The sequence below is a fragment of the Mobula birostris genome, chromosome 9 (assembly GCF_030028105.1).
Source record: "Mobula birostris isolate sMobBir1 chromosome 9, sMobBir1.hap1, whole genome shotgun sequence".
Lineage (NCBI taxonomy): Eukaryota > Metazoa > Chordata > Chondrichthyes > Myliobatiformes > Myliobatidae > Mobula > Mobula birostris.
The window spans coordinates 134,910,254-134,936,533 of NC_092378.1; the positions used below are offsets into that span (position 1 = coordinate 134,910,254).

Genomic DNA, 26,280 nt, shown 5'->3' on the forward strand with positions numbered 1-26,280 from the left:
TTTGGGTGGTTTTTAGATGGCACTGTGTTTGTTAACAGTGACATCAGTGCTAGTGCAACTTGCTAGGATGGAATAGGCAAGATTTGCCTTTTTTGCAATCAGGTCGAACAATCTTGAGCTCAGACTCCAAGTTATAGAGTCATACAGTACAGAAATAAGTCCTTGTGCTCAACTTGTCCAAGCTACCCATCCATGCTCATCCCATTTATCCATGTGCATCTTTTTATAGATGCACCATAGTAAGCATTCTTCTAGGGTGCATCACAACCTGGTATGGAAGTTGTCCTGTCCAAGACCGGAAGAAGCTGCAGAAGATCGTGAACACAGCCCAGCACATCACACAAACCAATCTTCCGCCCTTGGACTCACTTTATACCGCACGCTGTCGGAGCAGTGCTGCCAGGATAATCAAGGACACGACCCACCCAGCCAAAACACTTTTCGTCCCTCTTCCCTCCGGGAGAAGGCTCAGGAGCTTGAAGACTTGTATGATCAGATTTAGGAACAGCTTCTTTCCAATTGTGATAAGACTGCTGAACGGATCCTGACCCAGATCTGGGCCATACCCTCCAAATATCCAGACCTGCCTCTTGGTTTTTTTGCACTACCTTACTTTCCCTTTTCTATTTTCTATTTATGATTTATAATTTAAATTTTTAATATTTACTATCGATTTGTACTCCAGGGAGCGCGAAGCGCAGAATCAAATATCACTGTGATGATTGTACGTTCTAGTATCAATTGTTTGGTGACAAAGTATAAAGTATGTGACCCATAAATCTAAACCTTTCCTGTCCATGTACCTATCTAAATATCTCTTAAATGTTGTTAATAATTATCTTACTGACCTGTCTTACCATTGACCTTCGGACATTCACTCAAAAGTCCCTTTACTCCTCCACACTACATAATATCCTTACATGCATTGCTCTAGCTATATCATCTCAGTCTTTCGTAGAATCATGCATCACAGAAGTGGGCCCAGCTCGTCTATGCTGATTGTGGTGCCAATCTATGTTAAACCCATTTGCCCACGATAGGTACATATCCTTCTATGCCTGCTCTATCCAAGTACTTTTCTAAACACTTTTTAAATATCGTTATATCTACCTTTACCACCTCCTCTGGCAGCTCATTCCAGATAATCATGACCTGCTGTGTGTGAGAAAACTTAATCCTTCAGATCTTCTTTAAAACTCCCTCCTCTCACCTTAATCCTGTGCCCTCCAGTTCTCGACTTACCTGCCCCAGAAGGAAAGAAAAACTCCGATTACATATCTTCTCATAATTTTATAAAGCTCTTAACCTTCTATGTTCAACTGAAAATAAACCTACCCTATCTAATCTGTAAACGCAGCCTATCTAATAATGAGGAATGATTTCTATTTGACACTTTCTTGCACAACTGGCCTGTCTATTCTAAGTTTCCTCTGGAAGGACTCAGCAGGTTGAGCAGCATCTGTGGGAGGAATACAACGATTGACACCTCAGTCCAAAACGTCAGACTGGTCCTGATGCAGGGTTTCGACCCACCAAGCTCCTGAAGAGATTGTTTGTGGCTCCACATTCCAGCATCTGCAGTCCCTTGTCTCTAAGCTTTTCTCCTCAGTCAACCACACAGCCAATATTCTTGTCAGTATTAATAATTTAATCCAACGTGCTCTGTGTTCTTCCTCACATGTATCAAGGCCTAATGTCTCAATATTGCTTCAGTACTTATGGATATCTGGTTTGTCAGAGCAAATGATTTTGATGAAATCTGTTGTACCAGTTACGTTGCTGCTGCTGCGCTCCTAAGAATCTTTCTAACATCATCAAATTAAATCAAAGACTGAATCGCGTTTTTGAATCATAAGTTTTATACCTGAAACCTTGTATATTACCATCTAATCAAATAGAAGATGCTGAATCAAGCAATAATCTTATATTTTTTCTAATCCAATTTACTTTTCATCTCCGTTAGCTTTATGACAAACAAAAATAAAATAAATGAAAGTGGTGAGTAATCACCATCAGATTGTGCTCTGGATCCAGAAATATTTTGTTATTAGCTTACTTTTATTGTTTGCATGATGTTTTTTTTCTCCTGCACATAGGGTGTTTGACGGTTTTTTTAATGTGTTCTATTAGATTTCTTTATATTGTGTCTGTAAGCAGATGAATCTCAAGGTTGTATATAGTATATAGTCTTTGTTAACAAATGTACTTTGAAATTTGTCTTTTTATTGACCAGTTTGACGTGTGGTTGGCATTTTGTACATTGCAATATAAGAATCGACTAATATCTGTATAATTAACGACCTCAGCCTATAATCGATATCTGTGTTGCGATTCTGATTCCGGAATTGTTGTCATTGTTTTACTATTGAGAAAGAGTAATTCGTTTCAAAAGAAGAATGCTGACATCTTCCAATTATCAGTGTATGATAAATTTTATGAATATTTCATATTTCCTATATCAGATTGCTTAATTTAAATACACTACATTAGCATTTATCTGTTAATTTCAACATCTACCTAGAGGAAACTTGGAATATACTTTATTTTAAATATTGCTTTTAATATGCAGAATGTTGGAGGCAAACATAAAATATAACTGTTTTTAGTTAATGATTAATGTGCTAAACCTTTGCTCAGGACAGAAAGAGAAAGGAATGTGTTTTAATAGTGTTTGTTTTGACATCCACTCCTCTACACTTGATTTTTCATTTAAAGTTTTGGGAAATAAGATGGAGTTAATGAATATGTAGACTGGTGTGGATCCAAATTTTAGCAAATGCCTTTGGTGATCCACTAGAAGTGTTGTTTTACAAAGTTTATTTTATTTTTGATTTGTATTGTAAAAGTTAGAAATTTGAGCTGATTTATAGTAGGGTTAACATCTTGTTTTAATGTGTTATCTTACAAGTTGCATATCTGTTAATTGAATTTATATGGGAATCATTGGACAGACTTTTGTTACAAATTGTAAGTGAATGTAATAGTGCATTATAAACACAAGAGATTCTGCAGATGTTGGAAATCCAGAGTAATTCACACAGAATGCTGGAGGAACTCAGCAGGTCAGGCTGCATCTATGGAAATGAATAAACAGTCGATGTTTCAGACCGAGACCCTTTTTCAGGACTGAAAGGGAAGGGGAAAGATGCCAGAATTAAAAGGTGTACTATCTGGGAGGTGATAGGTGAAGACAGGTAGGTGGGAAAGGTAAAGGGCTAGAGAAGAAAGAATCTGATGGGAGAGGAGAATGGACCATAGGAGAAAGGGAAGGAAGAGGGAACCCAGTGGGAGGGGGTAGGTAGGTGAGAAGAAGAGGTAAGAAGCCAGAGTGGGAAAAAGAGGAAGAGGGAAAATAAAACTACTGGAAGGAGAAATCGATATCCATGCCATCAGGTTGGAGGCTGCCTGGGTGGATTATGAGGTACTGCTTCTCCACCCTGAGATTGACCTAATTGTTGCAAAAGAGGAGGCCCTGGATTGACATGTCAGGACAGGAATGGGGATAGGAATTAAAGTGATTTCTGTGAAGAATTTTAGAATATTTAAGTTACATATAAAAGCAAATTGTTGTAGTTGGTAGACCAGTTATTTAATGGTTTGATTTGCTTCCAATTATTTTTATGAATTTATAATTACAATTGCTTATACAAAATATATAATTTTGTATCGGGGCATATAGGTAGGGTAAATGCAAACAGGCTTTTTCTACTGAGGCTTGGTGAGACTAGAACTAGAGGTAACCTTTTGGCCTTCTCGTGTGCCTTAACTACTAAGCCCAGCAGAACTGTTTCTACTGACAGGAGAAGGGGCAAAGGTGGGTTACTGAACCTTAAAGCCAGTTGCTTTGTAAAGGTGGGCTCATCAGCCATGGTTAGCAACTCATTTTGGAGAAGGAAAATTGATTTCTAACCTCTGCTGCCTTGCAGCTTTACCCACTCATAGGGAAGGCTTTGGGAGTAAAACCCTTGGAAGTATCTGGAACTGGAGTCCCTAAAGCAGTCTCACGTTGAGTTTAATGCTGACTGCCAACTCCTGCAATGCCGCTGATGCCAAACTGTATTGACCTCTGCTGTTGCTTTGGATTCATCAGCAGTGTTGCGGGGGGGGGGGCGGTGGTGGGAGGCTACTACATGGGCAACAGCTTGCTCTCCATATCGTACTGCCTTGGCTTGAGTATCTAGACAGCAAGAGTGCAATATACTTGGTTGACTCCACTGATAGGGGCCTCATAATCGCTTTATCCCAAGCAAGTGGAGAATTTTCCATCATTAAGCTGACTAGCTATTTGTAGAAGGTGAAAAGGCTCTGAAATATCAAAAGGTGGATACAAAAGATTGTAATGATTCAGTGTAAGATATTTGCACTGCTTACTGGACGAAATTCTTTAGAGCACATGTGCTTTCTTCCCATTGTTTGTTCATCTTTTCCAAAGCAACGTGCTGAGGAAATGTACTGATCTCATTCTCAATGAAACTAAATAAAGAGGGTTCCATGACATTGCAAATACTTTCTCAGTTCTTAAAACATTGAATAAATTAATACTTACTCTCTTTAACTGATTTACATTTATTTATACTTTGATTTTTAAAATTATTATCCACTCTGCTACTAACTTCTACTTCCTGTAAAAATCAGAAACGATTTCTCATTTTAGTTAAGAATGCGCATCAGTTAACTTTTAATGCAATATTTGTCATTCTGTTAGAAACCACATTCATTTAGCCTTTTTCTTTTGTTTGCTGAGTATACCAGTCAGTTTTTACTTCAATCTCATACCTACTTTGGTTTGTCTTTCAGAACCGTAACCCATCTGTGGCAGTGTACTACACAAACCGTGCTCTGTGCTATGTGAAGATGCAGCAGTTCGATAAGGCGGTAGCAGACTGTAAACATGCCCTGGAATTAGATAGCCAGTCTGTTAAGGCTCACTTCTTCCTCGGACAGTGCCTGCTGGAAATGGAGAATTATGATGAAGCTATCGGCAACCTGAATAGAGGTCAGGGGTCCGGCTTCTGTTAATAATCAATGCGTAATTGTTTACAGAACCACAGCAATAGGAAATATGAAGGGATTTATTTCTTGCAGTTCTTTGGGACGAGGAATTCCCTAGCCTGGCCAGAATTTATTATTCATCCCTTTTTGCCTTTGATGGTGAGAAACCTTTTTGAACTGCTGAAGTTCTTTCAGTGAAAGAATGTCCATAATACAGCTGGGGAAGCTGTCCCTGTATTTAGACCCAACAACATGAAGGAATGTCAGTATATTTGCAAGTCTGGGAAGTGTTATTGGTGTTCATCATCTTTCATGAAAGTTGATTCAGAAACACGTTCCTCTTTTTTTTACATTTATATTTTTTGGTGACATGAGATTTGCTTTTCCGTTTAATTAATGAGGCCATCATTGTCCACCTCGAGTCTTTATGTAATTACACTGGCCTTTTCTGCTGTGACCTTTGAGTTAAGCACAGTTCTCCTTTAGACATTTGAGACCAAATCGCATCAATTGTCCATGATAAATGTGAAGTAGACTGTTGAAAAATTCTCATTTTCATGTCAACATATGGTATTTCCCAGAAGATGTGACGTAGGATTCCTGTGCATGATCACATCATATGCTCAGTTTCAGAAGAATAACCATAATAAGCTGCTGTGGTATTTTCTATAGAACAATTTCTTGGTATCTCTCAAAGACACTGAGGTGTATACAGTATTGTTTTAGTACTATAGTTAAATGGTTAATGGAGTGTTGCAAAGTACCTATAAATAATTTCATACACTACCCAAGAGCTACTAGTTAAGAGGAGATATTTTAATGACATAATTTTTATAGAAGAGTGAAAAACTTAAAGCAGAGTTGTTTTAATTGTGATCACTTCTCAGTGCCATTCATAAGTTACTTCATTGATGACCGTTCCAAAAACATGTCACTTGCTGATGAGTTGCCAACTTGCGAATCATTCATGTTGCATTAGGAGAGTGAACACAAAAGATTGTGAAGGTTCAGTGTAAGATATTTGTCAGAGATGGAAAAAAAAGGCAAGCTCTGTAGAAAAATGAACTGCAGTACATTTCAGTACATTTTCAAAAGCAAAGGAAGAAAGAGCAAAATTGAAATAAATTTTTAGAACTTTATAATGAAGCTAATTCAGAAAATTTTGTGAAATAGAATTTTATTTATTCAGAGTAGAAGTTGCTCACCAGACCGGAATTTATTGCCCATACTTCATTGCTCCTGAACTGTATAGGTTGTCAGCCATTTCAGAACAGTTGAAATGTCTGGATTTGCATTTTGGATGGATCAGGCCAAGTAATGGTAAGCAGGTATCTCCTTAAAGGCAATAAGTGATCTATTTGGCTCTGTACAACAACTTTGTAGTTTTGTAATCACCGAAGAACATGGAACATAGAATAATACAGCAATGTACAGGCTAATTTTGTGCGGATCTTGAGCAACACGCGTAAAATGCTGGATGAACTCAGCATTGATGCCAAATTATAGCAAATGCCATCCTCCGGTGTATCATCCATGTCCCTCTATTCCTTTCATATTCATGTGTCTCTCTTAAAGCCCATTAAACGGCACCAAACTGCCTGATTCCACTCCCATCCCTGGTAACCTCTTCCATGCACTTATCACTCTCTCACTCTTTCCAAATCTGCCCTTCATATCACCCCCCCCCCCACCCCAACCTTAGAAGCATGTTCTCTGGTTTTTTATATTTTTACCCTGGAGAGAAGATTATGATTCTCATAACTTAAAAAAAAAACTCTTACACGAGGAAATCTGCAGATGCTGGAATTTCAAGCAACACACATCAAAGTTGCTGGTGAACGCAGCAGGCCAGGCAGCATCTCTAGGAAGAGGTACAGTCGACGTTTCTCCTTTGGCCTCCGATGCTCTAGGGAGAAGAACCCAATTTGTCCAACTCCCTAAAGCTCATAACACCCTAATCCAGACAGCATCTTGATAAACATAGGAGATTCTGCAGGTGATGGAAATCCAGAGTAACGTACACAGAATCTGGAGGAACTCAGCACGTTAGGCAACGTCAGTGGATATAAATAAACAGTCAATGTTTTGGCCGAGACCCTTCATCAGGACTGGAAAGGAAGGAATGGAGGGGGGAAGAAGCCAAAACATGAAGTGGGGGGGAGTACAAGCTAGAAGGTGATGGGTGAACCCAGGTGGGTGGGAGAAGGTGGAATGAAGCAAGAAGCTAGCAGGTGAGAGGTGGAGAAGAAGGAATCTAATAGGGGAGGAGAGTGGACCATGGGAGAAAGAAGAGGAGGAGGGGCACCCGGGGGAGGTGATAGCCAGGTGAAGAGAAGAGGTAAGAGGAGGGCCAGAGTGGGTAATTGAAGAAGAGGGGATGGGGAGGGGGAGGATTTACCACAGGTTGGAGAAACCAATTTTCATGCAATACAGATAGAATATGAGATGTTGCTCCTACAACCTGAGAATGCCAGTAGAGGAGGCCATGGACTGACATATGGGAATGGGGATTGAAAATAGAATGGTTGGCTGCCATGAAATCCTACTTTTTGCGGATGGACTGAAGGTGCTCGCCAAAGTGGGAGCACTGCATACAGTAGATGGCCCCCAACAGATTCACAGGTGAAGTGTTGTGTCACCAGTCAGGACAGTTTAGGACTCTGAATGGATTCTGGTGAACCTCCTGAAAAATCTCTTCTGCACACTCTCCACAGTCTCTGCATCCTTCCTATAATGGGATGATCAGAACTGTGTACAATATTCCAAGTGCAGTCTGACTAAAGTTTTGTATAGCTGCAGAATGACTTCCTTACTCTTCTACTCAGCACCCCTACCAATAAAAGCAAGTGTTCCATACACCTTCTTTACTTCCTTATCCACTTGTGTAGCCAATTTCAATGAACTATGGACCTAAACCCCACGATCCCTCTCTACCTCAGTACTATTAAAGGGTCTACCATTAACTGTATACTTTCTCCTTTCAAAGTGTAACACCTCACATTTGTTGGGATTAAACTCCATCTCCCACTTCTCTGCCCATATCTGTAACTGATGTATGTCCCACTGTTTTCTTTTATTGTTCTTTAAACTCTACCTGTTGTTTCTCCCTGCACCTTGTGGCGCATCGGGCGGCAACCTTGCCGTTTCCTTAGCAGTTTTCTGTTTTTTACGAGGCCAAGTTGTTAGCTTGACACTCAATCCAGCACGGATAGAAAACGTACAAGGAGCTGGCCAGATTTGAACCCAAAACCACTCGCCTCCAAGTCAGTGCAGATTCTTCTACACCAACGGCTTTTAAACTCCACACAACTCCACGAGCGTGATGTCCTCAACAAACTTGTTAATCTACTTAACTACATTTTTATCCATATCATTGATATATATCACAAATAACAGGTTCTAGCACTGAATTTTGTGGAACAACACTGGCCATGGACCTCCAGCCAAAAGAACAGCCTTCCACAGGATCCCATATATCTTTATCTTCAGAGTCAACCCACCATAAGTGACATTATTAAAAGCCTTTCTAATATAATTGAAGATAACTTCCATTTTCTCAGCTCCTCAAAAAAATCCTTTCTAGTTTGTAAGGCATGACTTGCCCTGCACAAAGCCATGGTGACTGTCCCTAATCACACCCTGTCTTTGCAAATGCACGTAACTCCTATCCTTCACTATCCTCTCTAATAGCTTCTTTATCAATGCCACGAGGCTCACTGCCCATAAATTACCTGGATCATCCCCATTTCCTTTCTTGAACAAAGGCACAATATTTGCCACTCTTCAATCCTCTGGGACCTCACCTGTTGCTAGTGAAGACACAATAATGTTTGTCAAATCCCTAGGAATCTCCTCACTTACTACTTACAATATTTTGGAATATATACCATCAGATCCTAGAGTCTTACCCACCTCAGTTCTTTTCACGTTGACGTCGTGTTTCGTGCATGCTTCAAGCACTCCATCAGGTGATGCCAACTCAGGGCCACCCATGTTGGAACAGCTATGGACGAGCTGCCAGACGAAGATTGATTCAACCCCGGCTCCCGAACGGACAGACTCGTGTCTGCCCATCCTGGATCACGCTTCAATTAGAAGTGTGAATGCCATACAAAACAGCAACAAATGCTTTTCAGAAGACCTTGTACTTCCTCCTCCTTAATCTCAAAATGTCCAGCACATTAGCATGCCCATTCTCCCTTCACTATCTTCCAGATCCTTCTTGGTAAATACACAAAATACTCATTTAATATTCAACCACTTGATTTGACTCTAAGCACAAATTCTCGTGTTACAGTTTCTATATACTGAATTTAAATCCCCCAGCTATTGTCAAGGGATTCTGATTTAAGTTTTAGTTTGTTAGTTCAGGACTCTGGTAATGTTAATTTGATTAGCACCCAAAGTGTTTTTGCTCTATCTATGTGTGATGTAAGCTTTAAATTAGATGACTATTCCAAGTAGAACCAGTTGTCTGAGGTTTAAATTTACTTCCTTTGTAAATCCTCCTTTATTACTTGTTAGGTGCCCTGAGCAAGCTGCTAGAAGTCCTATTTATGTCAAGATCCTGGTGTTATAATCTGGTCTGGACATATGGAGCCAAATAAATATTCAGCTGGTGTGAAGCTTTGCTAACTTTTATCTTGGAAAGGACACTGGCTCACGTTACCTATTGCCCAATTTCTCACTTAGATAAATAACGTTAGAAAGCCCAAAGAAGGGACCGAGGAACATTAAACTTCATAAAATCAGAATCAGGTTTAATATCATCAGCATATGTTGTAAAATTTATTTTTGCAGCAGCAGTACAGTGCAATACATACACGGTAATTCAGTTTTTATTAGTATGTGTGTGTATGTGTATATATACTGTTAGTTAAAATTAATACATAGTGCAAAAAAGTAGTGAGGTAGTGTTCATGGGTTCAATGTCCATCAGAAGTCAGGTGGCCGAGGAGAAGAAGCTATTCCTAAATTATTGAGCGTGTGCTTTCAGCTCCTGTACCTCTTTCCTGATGGCAGCAATGAGAAGAGGGCATATCCTGGGGTCAGTGGGATCCTTAATAGTGGATGTTGCCTTTTTGAGGCATTACCACAGTACCTTCATAAGGAGAATTTACTACAAAAGTTGTAAGAAATTGTATCTGTACTGTGTGTGTGTGTCTAGAAATTTGTGACAATTAATTATGGATCTTGGGGTATGAATAAATGATAGAAGTGAACAGAACCTTATTTGAACAAACCTGGATTCATTTTCTTACTGTGCAGACTCTATAAAATGATGAAAAATTCAAGTAATGGATGCTCTTGTTTGAGCTACGCTCACTTGGGAAGCAAGGTAATTGGTTGCTTTTGTTTTTATAGTTGTTATACAAACTCCCTTTTTCAGCTTACAATTTAGCAAAAGAACAAAGGTTGAATTTCGGGGATGACATTCCAAGTGCCCTGAGGATAGCGAAAAAGAAGCGATGGAACAGCATCGAAGACAAAAGAATACAGCAGGAGAATGATCTTCATGACTATCTCACCAAACTGATCCTCTCAGAAAAGGAAAGGTTAGTTTAAGTACTTCAATTTACAGGCAAAAGAACTGCAAGATCACTTTAGTATCTAAAATAGGCTACATCTAATGTTCATTAAGACCAAGAGTATTAAAGGTCACTGTAAGACTCTCTTGCTACCAGTAGTTTCATACATAGAAAAGCATCCTTTATACTGAATGATAACCTGAATACTATATATTGTGAAAACTTTTCTGCCAGTGTTCAATTTGATTACTACTCTTCCAATTCTAATTTCCAGGAAGATAGATAATATGAAAGTTAGGCCCTAAAGTATTTCAAACTTTGGAGCCAGAAATTGCTGATCATAACTAAAAAGACATGTTCTACAGCTTGTGGTGGGATCTCATGAGCAGCTTTAGTGTGAAAGCCATTTAACTACAGTATATTAGCCTAAAGATAGTGGAGGTAGCCATCTTACCAATCTAGAGCTCTATTAAATGTACTATATATCTTTTGTTAATTGAATTGTATGTTTAAGGTGTTACTTCAAGCATGCTATTGCTACCAGTTGGGGAACCATGCAATATTTAAACTCAGTTTAATGGTCCTTTGATTCTTCCTTTCAGATCTTTAATTAGAGTCTGCCACTGTTCTTTTGGTATTTCAAGTATTTTGTTGAAGGCTCAGGAACTTAACTGGAATTTTAGATCAAATTATTCTACCTTGTTTAAGCACCTTGACAACTGTAATATGTTTCTGAGCAGCACATCGAAAGTAGAAGAGACTTTGTGGGGTACTTCAAAGGAGGAGAGCAGACAAACGTGTGCCCAGTCAAAAGCATAAAGACAGGTGACATCTGCAGAAATCTTTTCAAAAGAAGCTTACAGGAGGGAAGTAATGGAAAGATTCAGGAAAAGAACTCCATTGCATTGAGCCGAGAGCGCTGATGACATGGCTCATGGATGACAGAAATGATAAGAAATGCCCAAATCATAAACACAAATTCTGCAGATGTTTGAAATCCAAAGCAACACACACACAATATTGGAGGAACTTGTCAGGTCAGGCAGCATCTATGGAAATGAATAAACAGTCGACATTTCAGGCCGAGACCCTTCTTCAGGACTGGAAAGTAAGGGGGAAGTTGCTAGAATAAAAAGTTGGGGGAGGGGGAGGGAGGATAGCTATAGGTGATAGGTGAAGCCAAGTGGGTAGGAAAGATAAAGGGCTGGAAAGGAAGGAATCAGAAAAGAGAGGAGAGTGGACCATAGGAAAAAGGGAAGGAGGAGGGGACCTAGCAGGAAGTAATAGGCAAGTGAGAAGAGGTAAGAGGCAAGAGCATGGAATAGAAGAAGTGTGGAGGGGGAGGGAAATTTTATTTTACTGGAAGGAGAAATCAATATTCATGCCATCATGTTGGAGGCTACCTCCACCCTGACGGTGGCCTTATTGTGGCACAAGTGGAGGCCATGGACTGAAATATTGGAATGGGAATGGAATTAAAACATTTGGCCATCATGAAGTTCTGCTTGGCGGTTTGAAGAAGTTTGGCGGTTGAAGAAGAGGTGCTCAACAAAGTGGACCCCAATTAGTGTTTGCCCAAATAGTGCTTTTTGAATAGGAGCTGAACGGGTGAGGGGGGGTGATGTTACAAAGTCAAAATAGTAGATTTGACGGTGGGGCTTAAATTAGGTCAGTTGCCTAAAATTTCAAACACTATAAAAGTGGACCATTCTCTATCAAGAGTGGATAAAGAGTTGCCTCCTCTGATACCTTTTAATGGAGCTGCCTTTATTTAAAAACAAAAGGGCATAAAACGTTTAAGGCCTAAACTCTCAAGCCTATGCTGCTTTGATGTCCCAGCTAATGGGAGGTTTGAATTATGTGAGATATTTTATCGCTGGTCTTCAATCCCGTTCTGTCTTGTGTAGATGATTGTCTAAGCAGTGAGCAGAGATTCTTTGCTATCTTTACCAAGTAACAGAATCTTCAAACTTGCCATATCCATGTGCTTTGTTAGCTGTCAGTTAGAGCCCACCAGATCAGTTTGTGTTTTGAGAATAAAAACTGGAAAGCAGTTACAAAGACCATCTTGTAAATGGTGATTTGATGACAGTTACTGTGTCACTTTTACTGTGAACAGGGAAGTGGAGCAGTGTAAACGAAAACTCCATGAAGAGAACATGGATGATTCCCGAACTCGAATGGAAATTGCAAAGATAGAAGCCAGACATGTAAGATTTGATTCTCCCTCATTAGGTTTGAGAACTCTTTGAGCACTAACTGCAACGTTATGCATGTCTAATTTTTGCCTTCATGCAACTGGTAGAGGAGTATATTGCATCTTGATTAACTTATTCAAGTATATTATTTATTGCCACCAGAATTACAGCAAGAATGTTTTGAATTACAAAAGGGTATTTTTATTCTGTATAGATGATTCTATTTCAGATCTGGGCAAAGAGCTTTATTGTCTTTACTTTATTTTAATAAATAGAAAGTTAATTGTGCAATACAGTTGGTTTTTCAAAATACTTGAGATTCTTGGAAAACTATTTTCATAATTTAAATTTATATAATGAATTAATATAATGCAGAACCTGTTACAGCAATTTTTAAAAAAACTCATCTGTAAAACATATTCTCTTGTTACAAAATTGATAACTAACTGGTTGAAGTGATTGGGAAGAAAAATATGCTTGATATTGTTACCAGACCAGCCTCCTTGGCTATAAACCCATTCAAATTGACCTCTCCCTCCTACTCTTTACAGAATGTCCAGATGTGTTGTTAGCGAAAGCTGATTCTCATTTGTTCTCTCTCATTTTCCCCTTGTAGTTGAATTTTGTTGCTAACTCTTTGTGTCTTTTTATATTTGTGTATCTGTTTTTCAGGGATCAAATGAAAAATCCCTTATTAAGGTGCAGCAATTTCTTCTCCCTTTGTGCTGAATGAATCTTAGATTTTTCCTTGCAGCTCATTTATTGCAACCATCCTTTGTAAGCTAAAATAAAACTAACAGTTACATTGTTTTCATGCCTTTGTTCATGCTGAAGTGCTGATTTTAAATATCTTTTGCAGGACAAGTACATGAATGAAATGGATAACTTGTTCTCACAAGTGGATGAGAAGAGAAAGGTACTTTGCTGAATAGGTTAATTAAAACTTGACTGACAGGCCTGTCAAATGTGGTTACTGAGTCCAAGACATTGTTATTTTTTTGTTGATAATTTGTTATTTGTGGCACCAAATTTCCCAAATATATTTGCACCACATAAAATAATATTTAGTTATGGACATTGACAAGTGCCGCACTACTCAATACACTCTTTATATGAACAGTTACATTGTTAAAAATTGAAAATGGTCTAACTTTTTACCACGTGAACACGAGAAAATCTGCAGATGCTGGAAATTCAAGCAACACACAAAATGCTGGTGGAACGCAGCAGGCCAGGCAGCCTGTATAGGAAGAGGTACAGTCAACGTTTTGGGTCGAGACCCTTCGTCAGGACTAATGGAAAAAAGAGATAGTAAGAGATTTGAAAGTGGGAGGGGAAGGGGGAGATCCAAAATGATAGGAGAAGACAGGAGGAGTAGGGATGAAGCCAAGAGCTGGGAAGTTGATTGGCAAAAGGGATACAAGGCTGGAGAAGGGGGAGTATCATGGGACGGAAGGCCTTGGAAGAAAGAAAGGGGGAGGGGAGCACCAGAGGAAGATGGAGAACAGGCAAGGAGTTATTGTGAGAGGGAAAGAGGGAAAAATAAATAAATAAATAAATAATTAAAGATGGAGTAAGAAGGGGAGGAGGGGTACAGGTCAAGACCCTTCGTCAAGACTAACGGAAAAAAGAGATAGTGTTACGTACCCCGTAACTGGGTTGCCAAACCAGCAGAAATGGATCACTCAGTTGGAGTCTGGATTACTAGAACTAAGAAAGTTTTATTAAAGAAACAAGCAACACAGTACTCTAATCAAAAGGATAATAAATGCAACAGTTCAGCAATGATAAACACACATGTACACAGAATTAAGATAACAGGATCAAGCAAGCTCTATCGTTGTCTAGGGGCAAATGACCAGTTTCAAAGTGATGCAAAGTTCAGTTCAGTTCGCAGTAATCGCTTCCGTGGGAGATGGACAGTGTGGGGGAAGGAGAGAGAGCAAAACGAATTAATATTCAAAACAGCTTCCACACACAGATCTTCGCAGTCAGCTTTCGGGCGAGCCCTTTGTGATGTCATCTGAGGTCACCGACCGTGACCCCTCCGTTTCCAGATACGACCGTTTCTCTGCGCTGAACCTGGCACCCAGGCAAGGGTGGACACACACCAGGTTCCTGCCGATCGTGCCTTTCCACCCTGAGCGTCTAAGACTTGATCCCGCGATCAGCCGTCCAAAAGCTTTCCACCGACTTGTGAGAGGCGCACCACTTCCAGGGTCTCGTTACCTCGGGTGTCGTGTGTGTCTTGCCTTAGCGAACCTGTCCCTTTTTATCCCCCTGCTGGGGTATCGCCTGTCCATCACTTCAAACAGTTCAGGGTTCAAAGGGGGAGCCGCTCTAGACAGCTCTCTCTTCCGTCCCTTCATTACACATCTCCAAATGCTGCTCCATTGTTTTCCTTATCTCTCTCTCTCCTGAAGACAGGTGGCAGACCAACTGCTGATTACACAGGACAGCTAACATCTTAATCTATGTGTATTCCTGTCACAATAGTAAGAGATTTGAGAGGGGGAGGGGGAAACTCTATCCACCAGAGGAAGCAGGATCTCCCAGTGGCCACACATTTTAATTCCACGTCCTATTCCCATTCGGATATGACAGTCCATGGCCTCCTCTACTATCAAGGTGAAGCCACACTTCGGTTGGAGGAACAACATCTTATATTCCATCTGGGTAGCCTCCAACCTGAAGGCATGAACATTGATTTCTCTAACTTCTGTTAACGCCCCTCCTCCCCTTCTTACCCCATCCCTAATCTATTATTTATTATTATTACTTTTTTTCTCTCTTTCCCTCTCACAATAACTCCTTGCCTGTTCTCCATCTTCCTCTGGTGCTCCCCTCCCCCTTTCTTTCTTCCAAGGCCTTTCGTCCCATGATACTCCCCTTTCTCCAGCCTTGTATCCCTTTTGCCAATCAACTTCCCAGCTCTTGGCTTCATTCCTCCCCCTCCTGTCTTCTCCTATCATTGTGGGTCTCCCCCTTCCCCTCCCACTTTCAAATCTCTTACTATCTCTTTTTCCCGTTAGTCCTGACGAAGGGTCTCGTCCCAAAACATTGACTGTTCTACTTCCTATAGATGCTGCCTGGCCGGCTGCGTTCCACCAGCATTTTGTGTGTGTTACTTAACTTTTTACCATGCAGGTTAAACTGGAGTTAACATAATGGGGAATTACTGAAGGATAATTAGTGACATGTTGGTTGCGCCGTGTTTCGTTGGAATAAGATTGACAGGGATGACCATGAGTCAAAGTGTATTTAAAAAATATTGTTAACAATGGCCAGCAGTTGTAATAATGGAAGTGGAATTAAATATTGATGGGAAAGAAAAAGGCAACAAAGCAGACTAAATAATATTATGTTTAAATTAAGTCATTCTTTTGCAGACACTGCTGTAATTGGCTGCAGCAGTTAAAATAATTTCCAACATGATTTTTGGAAAGCTGTTGCTGTGGAAACTTGCTGTGCAAAAACTGGCTGGTGCATCTTCCAGTAAGGTGCAGTGATCATAGTTTTTTTTAAAAAAAACAAAATCCAGGCAAAAACAGAATGGGAGTGTAGCAAAGCAGCCACTTCCCTGTGTTCCAGACTCTCTACTTTGATTTACAGCCTGATTTTATAAATTAGGAAGTTTTTTTTCCCACAGAAGTCCAAATAATATGAAGTGGCAGCAATGTATGCAACATACACAAAATGCTGAAGGAATTCAGCAGGTCGGACAGTGTCTATGGAAAGGAATGGCCCTGATGAAGGGTTTTGGTCTGAAACATCGACTGTTTATTCTCCTCCGTAGATGCTGCCTGACCTACTGAGTTCCTCCAGTATTTTGTGTGTGTTGCTGTGGACTTCCAGCATCTGCGGAATCTCTTGTGCTTATGACTTGCAGGAGTGTATGCATGTGGATTTGCTGGAGAAGAGCAATACAAGGCAGTGTTCAAATTCTGCAGACATGCACGTGCAGTGAAATACCCTTTTCATGCTAGTAGACACCTACAGCTCACCAGCAGATCTGCTAAAGTCTGGAATGCATTTTGGAATCAAGGACATCTTTTGGACATTGTTTGCTTGGCTGGGGATCAACAGCTCATCGATGAACTTGCGTAGGAGTATAGGAACACTTGGCCTCATTTACATGCTGTGAGGGAAAATGGGTGATGCTTAAAAATAGTTTATTGGATATTAAGCACTTTGGATGGATGTGATATTAAATAAGAGCTAATCTCTTATTTTTGGTGAAATAATTCTACTCTCTGAGTAATAACCATGTAGAATTGGGATTATTGCATAGTGATCTATTGAAAAATTCTAATTGTTGTATGATGGTATTTGAAACTTAAAATTCTTTCAAAATCTCTTAGTACCAGTTTGATTTATAAAATAACCAAATATCTAGTTTGACAGACTGTTTAATATGATCAATATTTTTGGGTGATTTGGCAGTTTGTCAACATGTATTTTAAGTTTGTCTGTTGTGTTCTATCTACTGTGTATAATTTAATCCTCTTCTATGTAGAAGCGAGATATTCCTGACTATCTTTGTGGAAAGATCAGCTTTGAGTTAATGAGGGAGCCATGCATTACACCCAGTGGGATCACATATGACAGGAAAGATATAGAGGAGCATCTTCAGGTATAGAAAATAAACTTTGAGAACTAAACAGTTGGAGTCATTCACAACACATTAAAGGATGCATAATATGTGCATCTTTTCTCTTTCAGCGGGTGGGTCACTTTGATCCAGTGACTCGAAGTCCATTGACTCAAGAACAGTTGATTCCAAATCTGGCCATGAAGGAGGTAATTGATGCATTTATATCAGAAAATGGCTGGGTAGAAGATTACTAAACTGGATTTAAGGCCATCAGGACTTGCATATTTGCACTGCAGCATCAACTCAATGATTGGACTAACAAACTGAGTGAGAGTGAGCAAGCCACAGAAACTGACGGAATGATGGGGAACGAGGGGATGTGCAGGTATCGCCTGCAGCTCTGTACCTGAGGGACACACATCTTTTTGCTTATGTTTAAATTTCTCTTACATGCATGTATATAAATCATATTTGCCAGAGGAATTCTGAACCTAGAGCAGTTATTAAAATGTTACTGGCTCTTTAATGCTTGGTGTAGTGGGGTAATCTGATTTACAGTTTTGATTTCTTTGATTTTAAATTTAAAAAAACAGATGAATTGGATTATATTCCATGCAATATTTGAGTGCTTTGTTTTTTATTGTAAATGTTGGTATATGATCTGATTGAAAAATGAAAACTTCCTGACATCAAAAGATCTAGAGCCATTTTGTGATTGAATAGGCAATTAATGCATAGTTTATATTTCACTCAAATGCCTTCTCTGCTTTAGATTGTCTTGCTGCCAAAATGTGTTGTCTGTTAACAGGCACCAACTAAAATCCAAACTGCTGATTTCTCTATTGTCACTCAAGGTACTCCTCTCATCAGCTATATATTAAGAGAACAACACAAGATCAGGGCGTGAAATTTATGACTTTCAATACTGATCTGAAAACATTTAGATCTACTGCAAACATTTAGTATGTGTCTACGAGTAGGACCTATCGAACGTGTGTGGGCTAAAGACATTTATGGAGATACTCTTTGTGGCTACACACCCTAAGCAGACACCTGCAAAGTAGGCCAAAGTTTTATTTTCTCATTTGTGCCAGTATTTGGTCAAGTAATGGATTTCTCAAATCACAACCTTAAAGCCTGTGAATTTGGGTTAGTGCACTAGTTTAAATCTCTAGAATAGCAACCTTGTTTAAAATATGAGACTCTACCTGACAAATATAAATGAATAATTTAAAAATAGTAACTAATGTGTCTAAAACAACACAGCCAGTATAAACCATTCAGGTTAGAAGGTACAAACTAATCTCTTGTAGTAAATGTGAATAGTGTGCCTCCTTGTGAAGTAAATACTGCATCAGAATTGTTGGACAACAAAGTTGTGTTGTCCAGTTTGCTTGTCTCCTTCATCCTCTTTCACTCTTTCCACTGCCCCTCTCCAAATGACAGCTGTTGTCATATGATAACTTGGTGAAATTTACATATCCTAACTTGATTTCCTTGTAGTGTTTCTTGTTCTGTTAAAAATATCTGAATGTGTGCTATCAGTTTGGGAGATACCTTGACTTAGGTGGCTTTATCAGTATTTCTGTAAATGAGAAAAATAAGAAATCTTTCTTTATTGATGAGAAATCTTTTTTGATAGCTTTCAGGAAATCAGAATAAATCCAGAACATCTAACAAGATATTCACATTTCCAAGGTGTTTAAGAGGCTACTCGTTGTGTTAATAAAGTTTATAAATAATTGGAATTTTGATTAGCATGTATATTATTCAGCTCAATAATTGTCGATATCTCATCCATTCCTCTCCTGTACAGCTCCTTAATGTGGTATTGTAAGCAATGTAAGCAATGTTGACAGGGTTAAGCAACGTGTCTATGCATGATGGTGCTGGTAGTATCAGGTGACAGTGATTATGTGATGGGATGGAGATGTGTGTCAAACAAGATTCCACGTTAGAAATGTAATGGTAATAATTTTCTTTTTCCTCCACCAGAACTTAGTATCTGACTATGTAGTATCCTTGAATATGATTAGGAACTCAAATGCAAGATATTATTCTTGTGTACCTTCTAGCTTCATATACGGTTAATCTGTCGATGTACTGTCACATTATTTAGTTTTATTTCTTCATTATGTACGGTGTGTTAAATATCATCTTTTATCCATGATTTCTTGCTACAGTTATCTAGTGGCATGGAACTGTTATCTTGATTCAGTTTTACTTTACAAATCGAATGGTTGTGGTTTTCTGCCAACCGCCCCCCCCCTTTCTATTTGTGTGCAGTTTATTAAATAGACAGAGTTAAATAGTTGTACAAATCACTGCATTGTGCTACTTCACATTCATTAAAATGTTGCTGTGGCTCAGTCGGTAGAGTTCTTATTTCAAAGTCAGAGGGTTATGGGTTCAAATTCAATTCCATTAACTTGAGCTAAAAAAACTTAGTGTTGGACTTGGTGACTTTTAAGTAGAGCTCCTGTCTATCCTAACAGATGTAGAGGATACATTGGCACTATTTCAGCAGACGAGGCAGTAATCCATGGTGTCTGGGTCATTGTTTATCTCACAATGAATTTGTCATTCTCACATTGTTGCTGCTGGGAACTTGATGTGTTCAAATTGGTTAGTGTACTTCCTACAACATTTCCTCTGGCTATAAAGTGCAATGGCATGTTTTTAAGCCTTAAAAGGTCCTTCAGAAATTCAGGTCTTTCTTGTGTTTGGAATGGGTTAGATGAAACCCTTTAGAACAGACGTAAAGAGGAATTTTTTTAGCCAAAGAGTAGTAAATCTGTGGACTGCGGTGGAGGCCAAGTATGTGCATATGCTTAAGGCAGAAGTTGATCGTTTCCTGATTGGTCAGGGCATCAAAGGATATGGCAAGAAGGCAGGTATATGGGGTTGGGTAGGATCTGGGATCAGCCACGATGGAATGGCGGAGCAGACTCGATGGGCTGAATGGCCTAATTCTGCTCGTCATATGGTCTTAAAAGGTTGCCATGTTTTGCCTATAGGCCCTTTTCCACACTACAAACCTCGATTCAGAAATTGTCATTTCTCTGCATTCCTGCAGCTGAGAATAGTCTAATTATTTACTCATATTTTTTGATCTTTTTCAGGCATAATTTGCCAAGTTGTATAATGTGCATTACTATTTTTGCCAAGCTCATTCCTCTTGCCTTTGTCTACCTTGATCAAAAACTAAAGGAAGACAGTTCACAATTTGTTCAGCTTTATGAATGCCATTCTGCCTATTGATCACGGAAAGCATTTGGTGAACCTTGGACAACTTAGTACAAATGAGAAGCCTAACTAGACTGCCATAGGAATGTGGTGTGGGGAAACCAGTTAGGTACACAAAAGGTTTTACCATTGTAGAGACACCAAAACTGTCCAAATGCAATCTTTTATGAATTGCATCTTGATTTAAAATGTTCCGTATGAAATTTTTGAGATGTCTGTTTGTATTGGATTTGGGATTACTTGGACAGAAATTGGATAACAATCACGCTGTTATTCTGGATTAAATGTCTATTAGAGTTATAGGTCAATGGTCATTTAATAGTGCTTTGACTAGTCATGAATTCCAGAAGTTAATTAATATTGTGACCTGAGCAGCAACCAACTATCAGTGAAACCGTGTGATCTAATAAAGTAAGTTTCTTGCCAATGGGAGGCGCTGCTTTTCTTGTGTTATGTGAATAATATTTCTGGAAACAAATGTTTTTTTCCCCAGTTACACAGATCTTTTGTGTTGATTTTATTTCTTGGTTTCTGACTAAATCATTAATTAGAAAGTGGGTGATAATGTGGCAGATTTTAAAGAATATCAAACCAATTCACTAAGACTTACAGGTGATCTGAAGGATTATTTTTCTCTTGAAAAAATGACAGGATTTATGAAATACATAGGCTTTTAGAACAATTTAAACTGAATTCATATTTTGAACCATTTTTCACATTTTTAGGCGATATAATGGGTTGAAAGGAAGGTAAGAGTTTGTATATTTTGGTGCATAACATAGAATGTTGTGGGATGGGCAAATGGACGAGATCTTGTCCACTGGATCATTGGAAAAAACTTCTCTTTTAGCGGTAAACAACTGAAATTTCATCTGTATTTACTGTATGGCCTAAATAATACCTCAGACATAGAAATAGTGTATCGATGAAGTAATCATCTATAAGATGTAGAAATGGAACTGTAACTTTATAATTATATCTGCATGGCCTTTTCACGTAACACAATATCAGTTAAGTGCTAAGTGAACCTGGTAAATATTCTGTATTGCATGGTGTGGGCAAATGCAAAATTCTGCAGTAATTTGCTAAATATGTTTTCACCTGGATTTTGCAGAATTTTTTTTTCTATTGAGATCTTTTATTATTTTTTCTATGCTTGTAATCTGCTGAACAATCATTCTGTTTGGTATTTATTACTACACACCAATAATAATGTACTACTAACCAAATTTGACTACCTGAGGTGGTATCCATGACTTAATTGTACAAGACACTCACTTAATGATGATCTGATATGGAAGATGTACCATAATCATTTGTGGCTGGAATGGCATTCTTGTGATTACTTGAAAAGAGAAATTTTTTGAGAAGGATTGAGAATTTCTGTGCAGGCCACTAAGAGAACAGAGTTCCTCAAGCTAGAAGACAGGTTTATGGTTGTTAGGGGATCTGAGGATCCTACCTTTCACTCCAAGGGCAGCTGGACTCTGGAATGCTCTTCTTAGGGGGTGACTGAGGCAAGTACTCTCAATATTTAAAGAGCAGAAAGCCCTTGAATTATCAAGGCATAGAAGTGCTGAGAAATGGAATTAGTATGGAATATGTGATTAGAAGGTCTGCTTCAACAAGGTGGGCCACAAGATCTGTGTCTGTCATCTGTGACTCCATGATATAAACCAACACACAAATACTTGAGAGATCCTTTAGTTTTGACGTTCAGACATTTATTTATTTATGCATGGATGGCCCTGTTCATTTTTATTACAGCAATTTTTCATTCTTCCTGAGAATAACTGTGATCTGGCTGCAGGGTCCATCAGAATCTGTCTGGCCTATTACTATGCTTCTTTCAGAGCCTCCAGAAAAAGCAAAGTTGAAATGCCAAAACAGCGGTGTGAGGCCCTCCATTTGTTGAGGTCGGCCATGGATGCTGCATCCTGACTGTCTATGTGAGACACAAGCTGAGGCACTGCAATAAGGAGAGCAAGCTGTTGCCCGTGCAGCAGGCTCCCCTTATCCATGCAGCTGATGAAACTAAACGAATGCCAGAGACCGATATAGCAGGTAAAAATAGATGTTTAAAGTGCCATGGTAAACTTTCACATATTCAAGTTATGAAAATAATTGAGTTACAGTTTGTCCAGCATTCTAGAGGGAAGTACTCTTACTTTTCCTATGACAATATTTTCATTCTGTACTAAGCAGTGCAATGAAATATTAAATGTCTATAAACACCTGACATTTATGATTCTAATATCTTGAACTGTCTGTTACTTAATGTCAGGACATTTACACTATAGCTGCACTTAAATCATTTTATGGTGTAGACATCAAATTACAAGAAATTCCTTTCTTGCTAGACTAGATTCTCTCAAGTTAGTCTTAACATCAACTTTAAACTGCATTTTGTTCAAAGCATGAAATTGGTTTTCAGATAAGTTATAATGTAGGGTTATTATATAACTAAGGAGAAATGAATTGATAACTACTGAAACAACTAACTTCCCATTCTTGCTATTTCATTATTTACTTGTAATTCAATATATTTTTTTGTAGGATATTAGTTTGTTAACATAATATGAAATGTCACCTTGATGAGTCTGTCAAAGTAGGTTTGGAGAGATCTAGATCTCTTGATACTGATGCAGATTAATAATAGGCATTTGATTAAGTTTGTTTCAGTTATTTTGCAGGTGACTATTTTACAGCTTTTTGAATGCTCAAACTGTAGCTATAGATAAATAATTTTGAAGAGAGTGGGGAGTTACTGGCTACCATTTAACTCACCCTCACCTGCCTTAAACATTATCTGGAATATCTTACTGCTTGTGCTTAATTGTTTGCCATGTTTTCTGGATATAAAGTGCTTTGGGAGAGCTGTTTCGTTAGATGTTGCTCTAATCTGACACAGTATGATAGAAAAATGGAACATTTCATACCTTAAAGCAGGGTTTCTCAACAGGGTTCTGTGAGAGATTAATTTTTTTAAAAAGTTGTTTTATGAACTGCGCACGATGCTAGTGCTCGCAGTGACCAACTTGACCTGGTAGTAATTTAGTCAGAGGTCCCTCAGCCCAGTATGGCTGTGCACAGTAGGACCATGTTTATTTGGTGGGTCAATTGTCAGTTTTTGACACAAGATAGGAGAGGTCATTGATAATTAGTGAGCGCTGTATTGCATAGAGGGGAGGGTGGTATGCTGATGAACGTGAAGTGTGTTTTCTGAGCATTTGAATGGACTTGCCCAACTTGGGCTATGACGTCAGCCTCTCCCTCCCAAATTATCTCCCCCAACTCTCCCTTGCACCCTGCCAACTGACTTGCAAATAGCATTAATTAAAATTAATTTACAGCCTTTATTTAAAATAAATCTACCAAGCCTACCTTCAGAAAAATTAATTCCCATTTTAGCTTAAGCTAGTTATTTAGCAGGTTTATTAAGTTTGCCTTATGAGGTTTTTAAAATTTATGAAAGGGAAAGGTTTAATTTCAAGAAAAGTAAGCTAAACTACCTGCTTTTATCAGGAGAATTTGGTTAAAAATTCACAAAGGAGAAAATCTACAGCTGCTGTGTTGCTTGGCATTCATTCTCTACTCAAAAGAGCAAGGACAATTATTTTTGGATTATTATATCTACAACTTACTGATCACGTTATCTGTAGTGAGCTGTAGGTATAACAATTTTTATGCAGGGTTTTTGAGACATGAATATTATTTCATGAGATCCTGCAGGGCAAAAAGGTTGCGAGAGGCTGCCTTAAAGTAAAACGGCATGCTTACACCAAGACTGAACTAGGAGACACTATATGTAGCAACTCTACTTGCAACAGGAATTGGGTACAATAAACTAATTGTTAACCATTTGGGTATTACAGGAGAAAAGTGAACTATTACAATACTGGAATGTAAGAAGTTTTTACAAAGACAATGTAGTACAAGCAAATCAATATTTCAAGTCTGAGCATTCACTGGAGAATCTTCAAACAGTGTTCATTATATTTGTCAGTGGTCCACTTCCAGTTCAAAAGACACATGTAACTTTTAATGAGCTTCTTTTCATTTCATTTTTAGGGTAGGTTGGATGTTCACTTGCATTCATATTTACTTCGTGAGTAAGAACACGGCCATTTTCAGTGCTGATCATTTTGTGCAAATTTGAGGTAGCTGTTTCAGACTTTTAATTCTCTATTGATTCATGGAAGGTTGAAGGAAAATGGATTGGGTAAAGCCATGTGATTTGAGTTTGCATTCATCCTAAAAATGTAGAAATGAAGACACTGGTGTCAATATTAAGGGTAGCGTGCCACCAGTGATCTGGAAAATACAGTATCTGCAAAAGGAAGAACAAATTTAAATGAAATGGGGTCTCACAGCAGGAGGAGTATGGCAATTTAATAAAGTTGGTTCATTATCCCTTTCTGTTGAACAAAGATGTTAAATCCAGCTATTACACAAAGTATAAAGCGGTCAGTTTTGAAACATGTTTCAATAAAACATTATAATAATGTTTTTTATTTTCACTCCCCAGGCACTTTCCAATGCCCTAAATATTCCTCTTGAAACATTTTCAGTCTTCCTCCATGAACAAGGTTTTGGTCACCTTAAATTCCTTTGATATGGTATCCATTTTCACGTCAAACTTCTGCACTGCTTTTTCTACTACCAAGACTAACAAAGATTGTTCCCAATGACAACTATTTTAAAACTTACTTCTCCTGGATGTATAGTACACTCCAGAGGTTTGTCCATTTCTGATAGATATGGATATGTGTCAAGCATCCACGATAGTGTGGTCCTGTTTGGATGAAATTTTGGTGTCTTGTCTGGTGGATAAAGAAACCAGCGCTGGCCAAAACATGTAAAAGGAATTAGAACCAATGTACAGAACAAGAATACAATTATTTACTACTTTTCCACATTTAATGTACCTCTTAATTTTAAAATCTTTTGCTCTAATAGAAACTGTACTTAGCGGCACCCTCAACTCACATCATCATAAATTGTTGGAATAATGCTGAAATCTGTGTTGCCCAAATCAGTAATTTTTTTTTAAAATTGTAGCAAAACCACTGTCATACAACTGAGATTTCCTTGGATTGTACCTTCAGACCATCTTGGATTTTTTTTTCATAAATGGCTTTACAAACATACCTCTGAACAGCCATGTCTCTGATCTCCCTTGCTCTTCATCACCTTTCCATTGAGTGTAACCTCATTTTTTCCTTTATAGTGGATTATCTTACACTTTTGTAATAAACTGTCTCATCTTTTATTATTACAGGTTATGGTCTGCACTGTACAGTCTAGGAGAGCGATGGAATTTAACTGGAACCTTTATAGAGGGAATTGTATTTAAGTTAAAAAGGTGGAGAGCTATGGCTAAAGCGTTGGACCTAATTCAATGGCTCAAAAGATCTGTCATAGCCACAATAGGTTAATTACTTCTACTGTTCGTAATAATTCTAATTCAGGTAATGAATTAAGAATTGAAATTCTCACCTTTCGCCCATAGATAACTTCGGAATATCCAGCTCCATGCCAGTGAAAAGGCACTCCTGTACCTGCACCTTAAAGGAGACAATCAAAAAACTTTGTTGTAAATTACAAATTATATACAACAAGAAGATGAGAACAAACCCATTTGTGGCAAGCTGATAGTAGATTTGCATTTGTTTTCTTTTTCAGGTTATTTTGTATTTACTACAGAACATGAAGATACCTC

The 26,280-nt window shown here is 38.6% G+C and overlaps 2 protein-coding genes across 3 annotated transcripts in view; one reads left to right on the forward strand and one right to left on the reverse strand.

Moving 5' to 3' along the window:
* The window catches only part of stub1 (STIP1 homology and U-Box containing protein 1), a 51,406-nt gene extending 30,178 nt beyond the window's left edge, over nt 1-21,228 (forward strand). The window contains exons 2-7 of the mRNA XM_072268897.1: nt 4,798-4,996; nt 10,382-10,547; nt 12,640-12,730; nt 13,578-13,634; nt 17,235-17,351; nt 17,441-21,228. Of these exons, the coding sequence (XP_072124998.1) occupies nt 4,798-4,996; nt 10,382-10,547; nt 12,640-12,730; nt 13,578-13,634; nt 17,235-17,351; nt 17,441-17,566 (756 nt within the window). The 3' untranslated portion in view covers nt 17,567-21,228. The remainder of the gene's footprint in view (nt 1-4,797; nt 4,997-10,381; nt 10,548-12,639; nt 12,731-13,577; nt 13,635-17,234; nt 17,352-17,440) is intronic.
* jmjd8 (jumonji domain containing 8) overlaps nt 1-26,280 on the reverse strand; it is a 63,315-nt gene that overhangs the window by 10,451 nt on the left and 26,584 nt on the right. Inside the window, exons 7-9 of one of the 2 annotated variants that reach the window (XM_072268898.1) lie at nt 26,058-26,125; nt 25,269-25,403; nt 22,166-24,888 (exon numbers count right to left, since the gene is read on the reverse strand). In XM_072268898.1, the coding sequence (XP_072124999.1) occupies nt 24,808-24,888; nt 25,269-25,403; nt 26,058-26,125 (284 nt within the window). In that variant the 3' untranslated portion in view covers nt 22,166-24,807. Of the gene's footprint in view, nt 1-22,165; nt 24,889-25,268; nt 25,404-26,057; nt 26,126-26,280 lie in introns of those variants that run through there. The other variant, XM_072268900.1, reaches the window with a different exon arrangement.